At 36.4% G+C, this 13,648-nt stretch overlaps 1 protein-coding gene across 1 annotated transcript; it reads left to right on the forward strand.

The window, feature by feature from the left end:
- Window positions 1-2,861: 2,861 nt before the first annotated feature.
- Window positions 2,862-9,751, forward strand: ptk6a (PTK6 protein tyrosine kinase 6a). The gene is made up of 8 exons (XM_084087345.1): window positions 2,862-3,320; window positions 4,877-4,998; window positions 5,322-5,488; window positions 6,376-6,544; window positions 6,928-7,086; window positions 8,417-8,598; window positions 8,691-8,844; window positions 8,931-9,751. Exons 1-8 carry the CDS (start codon window positions 2,962-2,964, stop codon window positions 9,146-9,148), a joined length of 1,530 nt encoding a protein of 509 aa, XP_083943471.1. The 5' UTR covers window positions 2,862-2,961; the 3' UTR covers window positions 9,149-9,751.
- The last annotated feature ends 3,897 nt before the right edge of the window (window positions 9,752-13,648 follow it).

Raw genomic sequence — 13,648 nt, forward strand, 5'->3', positions numbered from 1 at the left:
AACCCGATTACGTGGAACAGAGCATTTTCCTCTATTTAGCTGCAAACACACATTTTTAATGATCTATTTAAGTCGTCTAGCCATTCCATTTGTGCTTTATTTGTTGTTTTGTATTACTTTTTTATTCCACATGTTAAATATCTTTTTGTTACTTTACAAAAAACAACAAAACAAAACAAAAAAACTCTGGTTGTACGACATTGACAGTCTGAAGGGAATCGGTGTTGTGAGTCTCAACATTCCAAATGTAAAACACACATCTCAAACGGGTCTTTAAGGGACTGAATATGACATTCAAATCACAAATTTTGAAGAGAAAAAAAGATCTAAGTTGTCTTCAACAACTTAGTTTTGATACATGGATGGAAGCTTGTTTATTACCTCTTACTTGTTACTCACTAAAATAGATTCCTTGATGAAAGGATGAAGTGATAGGAACATTAATTCATTTATATTCAGATGTTACACTTTATAAATTATTAAATTGGTTAACATAGTAGCACTTTACAATCCGCAAAGGAAAATGTACACACAAGAGGGGTCAAATGTTTATGGGATGGAGCCTTAAAACCACCTAAATGATCCTAAATTATGAAATGCAGCTGATCATTCTCAAGCCATAATGTTTCTGTATTTTTTTTGCTCTGCATTGTAATTATTTGTTCCCTTTACTCCATGCAGGAAAATGTGAGTTGAAAGACGAGACATGTTTTTGGGCTTATTCTAATTATATGGTGACAGCATCAAAATATTTGTCCAAAAGTTGTATCAGGTTATTGATCTATTGTTTGCCCTATTTTTTTTTTTTTTGTACCTTTTTTTTCATAATTGACGTTAGAAGTGCAAGATGTTTTTGAAAGCTCTCTGGACATCTGAGGTTGGTGAACACAAGACATGTAAAGAAAAGGATAGGCAAGAAAAGAAAAGAAAAGCTACAAGTTTTTATTTTTTTAAACCGTGCAGCTAAAATCAAATCAAATGTGGTAACAACCATTGCCTGTGATATATTTTAATTTTGTGGTGCTTTGTAACATTATTATGATTATGGTATTTTATTTGTTTTTACTCTTGTTCTTACTAGAAACTGTACGCTGAAGCTCAGTTTCTCTTTGTACCAATGTGAAGCTTTGTATGATTTCTTTCTGGTTTTTTGACTCAGTGGAAGTGTGTGATGTTTACATGTACAGAATTTAAGATTTTTTTTTTCTGTTGTTGCTTTTAATTTTGTTGTTGTTGGTTTTGTTTGTCCTAGTAAAGCCCCACCTCTTGTCCTGTCGTGACCTCAAAACGTGCTTTTTATTTTAAATCAAATCAGAATAGAGGGGAACACTGAAGGACATGCTGACCTTAAACCACAGTAAAGGCCTTTGCACACTTTTGTGCATAAATCTCTGTATATTTATCTTCTCATAAGTTATTGCTATGATCCATGCAAATTTTTTTTTTTTTTTTTTTTGAAGAACATAACAGTGTGAATATGAAGTTATTAGCTACGCTTTTGTTTCTTGCTTTGTCAAACATCCAGCGCAAAATGTCTTCTGTGTAAGGGCCTTTAGACGTGGTTGTCACTACTGATGGTAGATGCCGAGGACGAGAGAGAGGAGGGACTTATCATCAGCTCAAAGGGCACCACTAACTTTCTTCTCCACAAATGTGGGAGTAAAATGGCCCCTTACAGTAGTTCCCTTAGTGATTTCTGCTTGTTCTAGAGAATAAGCAAAAGATAAAAAAAAACTTGATGTCATGTCATTTTTTAAATGTTTTTATTGGGAATATAGAATAGGGGCGTCACGTTTGGGATGGGGTAGATCCACCCAACTCATAAACCAACTGACCTGTGCTCTTTGACCTCGGTCAGAAGCCTCTCAGTGAGTCGGAAAGCCATTCCCCTTACACTGTTCTTATGTACGGGGAACATGCAAACCTCAGGAACCCTTTGGATCTGTGTTTCTTTTTTAACCAGGTCTGTACGTCTTGGCTGACGAGTCCTCCCTCTCTCCAATATCAACCCAATTATATTGGATTTGCTATGTATGATTGTGTTTAGTTTGTTTTTTATATATTTATTGTGATTTAAAAGTGAATCCAGTACATGTGGCTGAATATTTGAACTCTTTAGAAAAGTGTTGATAAACATAAATATATATATATATACATGTGAAGCGCCTAAAAGATGGAGAATATGGCAGGTAAAATTCATTTCTGTTTGTTTAATGTAAAAAAAAAAAAAATGTAAAAAAAATGAGAAGCACAGGTGGGTGATTTTCCTGCCTTTTACATATCACTTTGCCGAGAGACTCATTCTAAGACATTTTAAAATTTTCGATGTGGTGTCATCGCTGTGGTCAGAGAAAGCACCTGCAGTGCAACCTGAGTTGCTCTTTCCTCCAGAGCTGTCTGAATAAAATCTGTGAACTGAAGTCACACTGTAGTCTGCTTTTCTTTCAGTGATCATGATCACTATTTATTTTCTTGTCCTAAATTGGGCCTTTATACACTTCTTAGAAAAAAATCAGTACTGATGTAACAAAGTCAGTGGCATAAAGACCAGGTGTTTTGTATGATTACACTCAATATCATTTTGGATCTTGAAATAAAATGCAATATAGCTTAGCCTTAGACTGCTGTTTAAGTCAATGTTCAAATAACGTATTGCTTATACTGCACTATATTTAAACTGTTAGAACAGCATATTTAAGCAGTGTAGCCCTGAGGAGTTTCGTACCTGACTGGTCGTGTCTCAAAACTCTTTGTGCAACACCTAACAACATTCTTGTGTACAGACGCTATCAGAAATGCAGTCCCGTTTGGCAGCTGTTGTTGTAAGACACAACCTGTCTGTGCTCCTCCCAGTCTCTCTCTCACACTCGAGTTTAGACACTTGCCGATGGAGGATCCATCCAGCTTCCTCGTCTCATCAGTCCGGAACCTGTTACAGTCATAGATTCACATTCAAATGAAATGTTCAAGAACGGGTGCTGTTCGTGCCCATGTTTGGAGGCGCTTCGTGAAAGACTTTTCAACTCGTCTAAGCCTGAAGTTGAAAAATGTGCAAAAACTGACGACCTTCAGACACAAATTCCGTCTGAGCCCGACGGTGAGATATACACGGCGGACGGTGAGATATACACGGCGCTATGGCCCTTCCAGGCCCGCGCGGACGAGGAGCTGTCCTTCCAGGACGGAGAGCAGTTCCGAATTTACAAGCGCGAGGGTGACTGGTGGACAGCCTTTAAACTGGACGGAAATGGAAAGGTGACAGCCAAGGGCGTCGTTCCTCAAAATTACCTGGCGAGAAGGCAAACTGTGAAAGAGCAACCGTAAGTAGACTATTCTCTATACAGAAAATAGAAAGAGTCCAGAACTCTGAGCGCTGACACGACCAGTGAAAAATGAAAACTTAATTAGTTACTAATGACAATATAAAAGTAGGGCTAATAATAATATTATCAATTATTAAATCATACTAATTCGTATTATCATTATTCTATTGAAAAAAATAACATAAATTATTAATTTGTAAATTAATATTGATTGACATATATTTCTAACCAAAATATCCAAAATCGTAGGCTACATTTCTCCTGGGCCACTGTGACTGAAAATTAAGCCAAACTCACCAAGTCACGTCTTCGAGAGGAACGGATGCAAAAGAGCTCAGTTTGAGCTGAACAGCTGCGAGTTATAAAATCGCAATTACAAGAAAAAAAACCGGTAACACTTTAGAATACTGTTCCTTCATTAATGAAGAATTACACAGGAACAAACGAGTAACGCATTATTAACATTCTAGTAACTACTATTAACTAACAAGAAACTCTGATTAACAAATTAGTAAGTAATAGCGCTCAGATGAATGTAGTAGTTCATTATTAGCTAATCAATAACTAGCCTACTATTTTTTTCATACCTCCCAGAGAACTACTATCTAAAGGTTCATATTAACATGAATAATGCATCATTTATAATAAAAGGTAATGGTAACCCACTATTAATGACTCAAGTATTACTACATCATTCTAAAGGAACTACTAATTATTTGGATCAGTATTCTAAAGTGAAAAACATGATAACTACCTAATATTGACTGAAGTCATTGTAAGCTTTTGAGATTTTTGTAAGATTTTGAATAGTAATTCCTTCCAATGGATTTGGTAACACTTTAGTCATTACTAGTGTGTTCCCATGATCTTCACTTTAGAATACTGATCCAAATAATGAATAGTTCCTTTAGAAATATGTAGTAGCCTAACACTTGAGTCATTACTATCAAAAACCTTACAAAAGCCTTAAAAGCTTACAATGACTTCAGTCAATATTAGGTATTTATCATGTTTTTCACTTTATAATACTGATCCAAATTATTAGTAGTTCCTTTAGAAGGATGTAGTAACACTTGATTAATTACTAATGAGTTACCATTACCTTATTATATATTATGCATTATTAATATTAATTATGAACCTGTATATAGTAGTTCTTAGTAGTCTTCAGTGAGATATGAAAAATAGTAGTTACTGATTAGCTAATAGTGAACTACCACATTTGACTGAACGCTATGACTTACTAATTCGTTAATCAGAGTTTCTTGTTAGTTAATAGTAGTTACTAAAATGTTAATAGTGCATTACTCATTTGTTCCTGTGTAGTTATTCATTAATGAAGGAACAGTATTCTAAAGTGTTACCAAAAACCCCTCAAAATTGTAAGACAAAAGGTCTCAATTAGCATACCTTTTTTTTCTTTTTTTTTCCAAAAGCTTCCATAGGAAACAGACTGTCGATTTATTATTGTCATATGTATCATGCATCCAAGACAAATGCAGTCCTGTCCAAACTCTGGTGCATGCATGTGATTTGACTGTGCTCTTCTTTAGCTGGTATTTTGGGACACTGAACCGTTTTGAGACCCAGAATTTGCTTATGGCTCCAGGGAATGGAGTAGGTGCTTTCCTGGTGCGACACAGTGAAAAAGATCACATAGGGTGTGTATTATCAGGTATGTCAGAGTGATTGTCGTCTGTATTGAACTGTATTGAAATTTTACATCAGGTTCTGCCTACACTAGTCTAAACAAGTAACACGGCATAACTAATGTCATTGTTATATAATGTAGAAAAATAATCTTTGAGTCACTTGTTTTTGTTACAATGGAAATGTAGTCAATCCAGTCATATATAGACTTGCTAAAAGTGCAAGCATTTCTATCTGTGTTCTTCTCGCCTATTTGGTTCATTCATGCCAGTTGCATTTCATCAGATCACATCTAAACAGTGCTTCTCTGCTGTCTGCATCCTTTCTCTCTGTGTGTCATTCTGCCAGTGGTAATCAGTGACGAGGAAGTGAAACACATTAAGATCCATCAGAATCAGAATGGAAATTTCTATTTGGATCAGAGTGAAATGTTTCAGAGCCTGGAGACGCTGGTGGAGCACTACAGGAGGAATTCCCTGAGGTCTGGGAACCGTCTCACACGTCCCTGCGTACGGGTGAGTAAAATAATCAAAAAAGAAAAGTAAAATGCAGAAAGTCATTAATGTAATAATTCCGTCAATATTTACTCATGTCATTTCAAATCTGTATGACTTTTTGAATAATAACTGGCCACACTTTGGCCTGACAGTTTCAAAATGACACAAAAAGTGTAATAAAAGTGAGCCACACAACTTGTGCAGTTAATTCCAAGTCTTCTGAAGTCATATGATAGATTTTTGTTTAGGTTATTCAATAAAAGTCTGGAATCAGGAAATCCACAACTGTACTAGTTTGTACTTACTTTGTCATATTCATGGACAATCAGCTGCATCCGATTCATGACCGAATCCCTCTTTTGAGTCTGCTCTTTTCAATGAATCATTTGATCTGGTTCACAAAACTAGTTTCTTTCACAATACAATGCTTTTTTGAGACTTGAAAGCTCTAGTTTCCAGATTTGGAATGGCATGAGGGTTTGTTAAATCATTTTGGGGGCAAACTATTTCTTTAAGCAAGTGAATAGGGTGTGTCTGATATGTTCTTTTCATTGTGACATTTAATATGTGCTATTTAAGAGGAACTAAGATCGTAAGAGACCTACCACAAGAAAACACCTGTTACATGAGGAAAAAGACTGTCTATGGGAAGACGTGATTATCAAATACTAATTTGAGGCAAATTGTCCTTTGAAATAAGCAAGCATTTGTCCGTACATTTTAGATGAAATCACTAGTAATGTTAAATTTAAATTTATATTCTGCCTATATACAGTGATTCCTGTATATCAGATTAATAGCAGATCACCACACACTGAATATACAATATGTAAATGTAACAAAACGCAGTTGTCTGTTTTACTGTGTACTTTTCCTCATAGAGTTTCTCTCTGTTTTGCTAACAGCCAGAACCAAAACAACAGGATCTTTCCCATCAAACAGTAGATGATTGGGAGTTACCTAAGGAAGAGTTTACACTGGAAGAGAAGCTCGGTACAGGATACTTTGCTGATGTTTACCGTGGAAAATGGAAAGGCATGGTCAATGTTGCCGTCAAAATCCTCAAAAGAAATGGTAGGGTTGGTGCATGTACAGTAAAATAAATAAATAAAATTCAAGGCTAAATGAGGGAATATGTATGGTGGATTACTAGAATGGACTACTTCCTCTTTGCCTATTTGCGTCGTTTTTTTTCTGTTCCTGAAATGCGAGATGCATGAATGCGAGAAATGCAGTGTTTCTTGATTGTGAGAGCTGGAGGCCCTCATAAACTTAAGCCAGTAGAGTTAGCACAACACCGTGAACTCGAAGAACAGTTCTAAAATTCTGTTTAAGCTCATGTCTTTCAGCCTATTAAAAAATTCCCATGGAAGAGTAAATTCCATATTTTGACAGATGTATTCATAAATGCTATATTGCTCCCTACTGATGTTTATTTGTTTCTCCTTCTCCTCTAGAGTCTCTCAACCACAGGGATTTCCTGTTGGAGACTCAAATATTAAAAAAGCTCAGACACAGACATCTCATCACACTCTTTGCCGTCTGCACAAGCTCCATCCCTTTCTACATCATAACTGAGCTTATGGAAAAAGGCAACCTGCTCAGTTTTCTCCGAGGTCAAAATCTCTTTCACTCTCATATTTCAGCTGTTATTCTGAAAGTTTTTAGACATCAACTTGTTGATTACATGTGACCTGCTCCATCATTTTGAGTCGCTTTGACTAGAAACACATTTTGAGGTTCTTGAATTAAATGAAAAAGTAAAAGCGAAACACCTTTTCAAACCAAAAATGATACCTCGTTCATAAAGAGGAAGAGATGATTGGCCGCTCGCGCTCTGTGCTGCCGGTTAAATTGAGGCGGCTACAGTAATCATCAGTCACATGACATGTATTGTTGAAATTGAATTATCGTTAATAAAATGCAAGTAATTTTGATGCAGATTACAATTAAATGAAAAATAACATAAAAGACTATAAATCCAAATGATTATATTTAGTTTTTGCTTCTAATGGAGCCTTTTGACAGACTGTGACGACATGTTTCCACAGTTATCAACTGAGTCAACTTTGTGTTATATTACCTTGATAGTAAATGACAAAATGTGAATCAATTAACACTGCAGCAAGAGTGTTTCAAATACAACAGCTGAGGGAATGATGGCAAATTTGACATCTTTCTCTCTTCTGACTGCTGAAATCAATATCTATCTCTTTTTCCTTCTTTTGGAATGTTGTTGAAATGCTGTTACAGATTTTATTCTTTTGCTATTGGAGCAAACCGAAATACAAAAATTAAATCTCCCATTCCCAACTATAGAAGTTTATCCAAATATGATGACTCACATACCAGAAAATGTGAGGAGTCCATCTTGTTTCTTCACAAACTGCTCGTCGCGACTTAAAATGATAAAGCTCATCACAAACACACACATACCGATATATATATACACAAATACATATACACACAGACACTCTTGCAGTGTTGGGGGTAACACATTAAAAGAAACGCAAGTTACGTAATCAGATTACCTTTTTTTAATTAACTAGTAAAGTAATGCATTACTTTTAAATTTACTTCTTTTTTAAAATAAGTAACTCAAATTACTTTCTTTTCTCATGTATTGACTGACACGTCTCCTTTCCCCATGTTGTGAGAAATTGAGAGCAAGTGCAAAAGTTGTGTGTGCTGTGTAAACATCAAGTTCTGGCAGGTCACGTTAGTCAAGCTCGCATCAGCTGACTCAGCTGATCCACATCTAACTATAGGAATACGACACCTATCACTGTATACATATAAAAGCTCCTTCAGTATTAGTTACTTTTTTGGCAGAGTAACACAATATTGTAATAAGTCAACTTTCCCCAACACTGCACACTTATATATACACACCTTTCCTGAGTCCTGAAGCAGACAGACATGATTCCTTCAATTTTCCCTTCATAGGTGAGGAGGGGCGGGAACTGGAAGCTCTGACACTAATAGAAATGGCGAGCCAGGTGGCTGATGGGATGGCGTACCTTGAGGAACAGAACAGCATCCACAGAGACCTGGCAGCCCGAAATGTTCTAGTTGGAGCCAACAACATCTGTAAAGTGGCCGACTTTGGCCTGGCTCGAATCGTAAAGGTGAGGATTCCCTTCCAGTTATTCAAAAACATCTGTAAAATATTAATTCTTAAAGTTTGCTTTTAAAATATGTGGTTGCTTTTGTTTCACAGGAGCCAATTTACTCGTCTGCTGATCAAAAGATACCATATAAGTGGTGTGCTCCTGAAGCCATCAGCCATGGAAGGTTCTCCAATAAATCTGATGTTTGGTCATTTGGAGTCCTCCTATATGAAATATTCTCTTATGGTGGAATCCCATATCCAGGTATGTACACCACTCATGTATCTTCTTGTTCATGTAGATCTGAGCAAGGTTTAGAGTTCACCTTAATTCTTTGTATATTTTTACAGCTTTCTCGAATCAAGAGGTATACAATACGATCTCCTCGGGGTACAGGATGCCTGCGCCCAATAAGTGCCCATCGCACATCTATGACATAATGCTGATGTGTTGGAGAGAATCAGCTGACGAAAGACCAGATTTCAGTGAACTTAAAAAGCTCCTGGAGAACTTGTGGAACACTGAGAACAGCAATGACACATCAGATCCAGCAGGAGGCGTCAGTTAACAGTGCCATGCAAAGGCAAACGAGTGGGACTGTGCCAGCATTCATTTTCATGCATTACTCCAGATTTCTAAACATCTTTTCACCCATTACTTTGCCTCTTTTTACAGTATTCATGCACTTTTACTTTATTTTCAAATTTCATGAGGAATTATTCACATTTAATTTAAGCTTATTCTCAAATCTACATGGAGGCATTACAAGTGACGTAATCAGATTACAGTTACTTTTTTAATTACTTTTTTTATTCAAGTTACTTTGTTTTCCCATGTATTGACTGACACGTCTCCTGTCCCCATGTTGAGAGAAATCATAAGTGCAGAGGAGTTGTGTGCGCTGTGTAAACATGATGGTTATTGGTTGTTGTAGACTAACTGTGACCATGCATTTTACTCATCTCACTTGCACAAAAACAGATTCAGTATTCTTCAAAATGAATAAAAACAGTGAAATGCAAACTCAGAATATCACGCAAACCTGCAATAATTATACAGGTAAATAATACAAATATACTTTATGTATTTAATCTCACTCTATTAACCAATGTCAAAATGACATTAGCGAAAATTACTTTAGATAAACATCACGTAAGAGTGTTGAACTTTCTTCACCTGCATCTTATTCTTCTGCAATCCAGAATGGCAGCAAAGTTTGAAGGTTTGTTTGAGCTACTGTACACGCGTGCATTTGCATTTCCTTCAGCCTGAGGCTTATTCATCTAACTTTTGGTGTAAAAAAAGTTTACATTTGTCAAAAATAGAACTTTTGGTAACATTTTAATTTAGGGTCCAATTCTCACTATTAACTAGTTGCTTATTAGCATGCACATTACCAGGATATTGGATGCTTATTAGTACTTATAAAGCACACTTATACATCCCTGAATCCTATGGTATTCCTACCTAATACCTAAACTTAACAACTACCTTACTAACTAATAATAAGCAGTAATTAAGAGTTTATTGAGGCAAAAGTCATAGTTAATAGTGAGAATTGGACCCAAAACTAAAGCGTGACCAAAACATGCAAGCAGTCACATACACACATGATCTGAGACAACGTTGAGGATCCAAATGCAGTTTTATTGAACAGAGGGTAATTCAAAGACATAATCCAGAAAACAGGCTAGAGGTCAAAAACACTGGGTAATCAGTCCAAACAATAACAGGGGCACAGGCCAAAAGGGAAATCCGAGAGAACAGGCAGAGAATCAAGAGAAACAGGATACAAAGACTCTTGGAATTGCAGTAGAAACACTAAATAAGACTGTGCTGGGAATGAATGTGAAAGCCAGGCTTATATGGGGTGAGCTAAACAAGGTAATGACATACAGGTGAATGTGATCTGGCTGATTAGTCTGGGCAAAGGATTATGGGAAATTTAGTTTGTGGCTGTGCGGTGATTGTCCGGGTTGGAGTGCCCTCTGATGGTTATCCAGGGCACTCTCACTGGTGATCCTTACACAAGCACGGCCAATTAACAAAACTACATTAGGCATTACTTTCCAGAAAAATAAACTTTTTTTAACGCATTACTTTTAAAAGTAATTTTCCCCAACACTGTGAGGAAGTTTTGAAAGTTACAGTATGTTTTCATGGTACAATGAAATCAAGGAAGATTTGATTTCTCATAATATGAACCATTTAAATCTCTCTGCTGCAGACAAGCTCTAAAAGAGATAATCACGACATCTGTAACAGAACGAGTCTGGTCAGTTTCTGTGTATGCAGGTCATTTCACAATCTCTGAAAACTTTCCACTGCAGTTTTAGTTGGCCCAATGCTGTCTGTTCACGAGTAGTTCATTATTAATTAAATATTAATGGACATAATGAGGGCTGTTCATTTCATGAAAAAAAGTATTACAATTTTTATTTTGTGACATTCATGGATTATAAATGGGTATGGATTATTTATACGCACACACCACTGCAGATGCAACACACCCTGCTGATCGTTGCAACTGCTAAAACTCAGTAACACGAGTGTTGCCACAACTTGTTCATGTTGTGGGTGCGTGGTGGGCAGGAATAGAATCGAGAACACTCTAGCCTTGCCTGGCCACACTAAACGGAAAAATGGCAGGAAGGTCACGTCAGCATGACGACTGGCATTCTGGACACCTCTTATACTCTGCAATCAGACACCCAATAATTCAAATTTCAGTGGCAGGGCTACAAATCAGAAAAGAGAAAAATATGTTAAAGAGTGTTATGAGCCTAGGCCTTGTATACTTGTATACTTTCACGCCATTTCACAATCGCTTTCTGTCTTTTTTGCAGCCCTGTTTCACAAAGCGTGTCACAACAGAAAGCACTGTTTGGTTGCCTGTCTGCCTGTGGAACTTGCATCAAGCCCAATTATGAGACATAGTTTTTTACAGGCGAGTATTGTGCCTTTTTTTTTTACTTAGCTTCGTAAGTCTATTGTAAAAGACTAAGTAGGTTTATAGTAGCCTACATTTTAAAATGTTTCTGCTGAGTTTAGCCCAATATGAGTAGCAAAAATAGGCTCCCAAAAGTTCACCCACAAATGAAAGTTGTTCCAAACCTGTATACATTTCTTTGTTCTGCTGAACACAAAGGAAGATATTTTGAAGAAAGTTTGTAACTCTATTGACTTCCATAGGAAAAAAAAAGTCAATGGTGCCCCGGAACTGTTCAGTTTCCCACATTCATCAAAATATCTTCATTTGTGTTCAACAGAACAAAGAATTGTATACAGGTTTGGAACAACCTGAGGGTGGATGATGACAGAATTTTCATTTTTGGGTGAACTTTTTAATAGATAGGTTGTTTAAAAGGCAAACATTGTGATATTTTGCCCACATGTGAGACTTGCGTTAATTCATGAAGGTAACAACAAGGGTGGTAAGCAAAAATGCATAAAATAATAGAGGACAAACGTCATATCCTGTTATCAGAATAAACACTTGTATTAGCAATAAACAGAAATGTTAATATAAAAAAAACCCAGGCTGGAATAATAAACAGAATGATATGTGGGAATGCTAAACGTGCGAACTGGAAACTCGGTTCTTGTTTTACAGTTTCCAAACACTCTGGGAATAGCGGAACAATGTTGAAACACTTCCAAGGACGTATCTGTACAGAAACTTGTCTGTGCACGTGTTCACCTTTGTACAGAGAAACCCTGTGAAGCTCGCTGGGAGATTCCGCGATCCGTAAAGAGACTGTGCTGTTTTTAGCTCTTGTCTGTTTAGAAGCAACTGTGGGATCAGAGAGGAAAGTCTACGGCCCTAAAAGACTATTATAGGTGAAAGGCCATATGGGAACATTAAAACACTGACCCAAATAGGAACATTCATTAACGTTCAAGTTAAGAAAACATTATTTCTAGATGTTCTCAGAACTCGATGTCGAGGAGTTTAATGTTCTAGGTCTGTTTTTATTGGTTACACGAACGTTAAGGGAACATACCATTTTATTTTAATTTTGCAAACACTCTAAACAATTAATGAACATCCAACTATAACGTTGGAATAATGTTTATTCATAACTTTAGAATCTTGCCAGAACATTAGACAAAGTGGCACTTTAGCTGGCCTACTGCACTGTAAACATTTTATTGTTGGTTCAACTCAAAAAGTAAGTAACCTGGTTGCATTCAAATTTGGAGTTCATTGAAATTTAAAATTTGAGTTAATACATTGAAGGATATTGGTTTAATCAACAGAAACTCAAAACATTATGTTATGTGAACCATACAAATGATCTAAGTTGATTCGACAAAAGAAAAATGTTGTGATAATAAATCATGAAAATAGTTTCTTACAGTGTGGTCATACTAAAATAATATGTCTTCAGAAGTAATATAGAGGCTTCAACATACGGTAGGCTGGTAAATAATGTTTTAATTTAGAACAGACCCCAAAATTCTTTAGAGAATTGTTTAAATAATATGTAGGTCATGGTTACTAAAAACAAACATTTTATTTTGGACCATTACTATGCTTTTAAATCTATGCACATTATTAGCAACAGATGGGGGGAATTAACATTACAGGTGTGCAAAAATACCTTCTTTTTATTTGCCATTGACACTTTTGTGTTGCGCAGATGGCCATGTTGCAGCTATTCTTTTATTTAGCTGGTTTCTAAAAGTTAATTCTGCCAGATGGAAGAACAGGCTTCAGTTTCTTGTTGCCACATATACAATAGATGGATCCAATGGCAGCAGGTGTAGTGTTATATAAACTGTATTAGTGTGTCCTGTCTCAGTACACGTGTTTTAATCACACCAAAGCCCGCTTAATTCCAAACATCTTGCGCACAGGCTGTTGATTAGCTGCTCATTCACTGTAGAATAGCAGAGTCAGTGAACAGAGACTGTTTGGTTTGGTCATAATCCCTGTATGAAAGTACATTGATAGACCCAATAGTGATTCACCATAATCCGTACTAATGGAGCTGGATGTGATCATTTTAATATACTATGTAATGACAGAATGCAGGAGGAATAGAAACACATACTCACACCATAC

The sequence above is a fragment of the Abramis brama genome (genome assembly GCF_963993115.1).
Source record: "Abramis brama genome assembly, chromosome: 16".
NCBI classification, from domain to species: Eukaryota; Metazoa; Chordata; class Actinopteri; order Cypriniformes; family Leuciscidae; genus Abramis; species Abramis brama.

Bases quoted from the DNA above. Each gene is read 5' to 3' on its own strand.
- ptk6a (XM_084087345.1), top strand. From the start codon at position 2,962: ATGTTCAAGAACGGGTGCTGTTCGTGCCCATGTTTGGAGGCGCTTCGT. The intron at 5,489-6,375 runs GTGAGTAAAATA...TTTTGCTAACAG, and splicing joins TCACACGTCCCTGCGTACGG to CCAGAACCAAAACAACAGGA. The intron at 8,599-8,690 runs GTGAGGATTCCC...TTTGTTTCACAG, and splicing joins GCCTGGCTCGAATCGTAAAG to GAGCCAATTTACTCGTCTGC.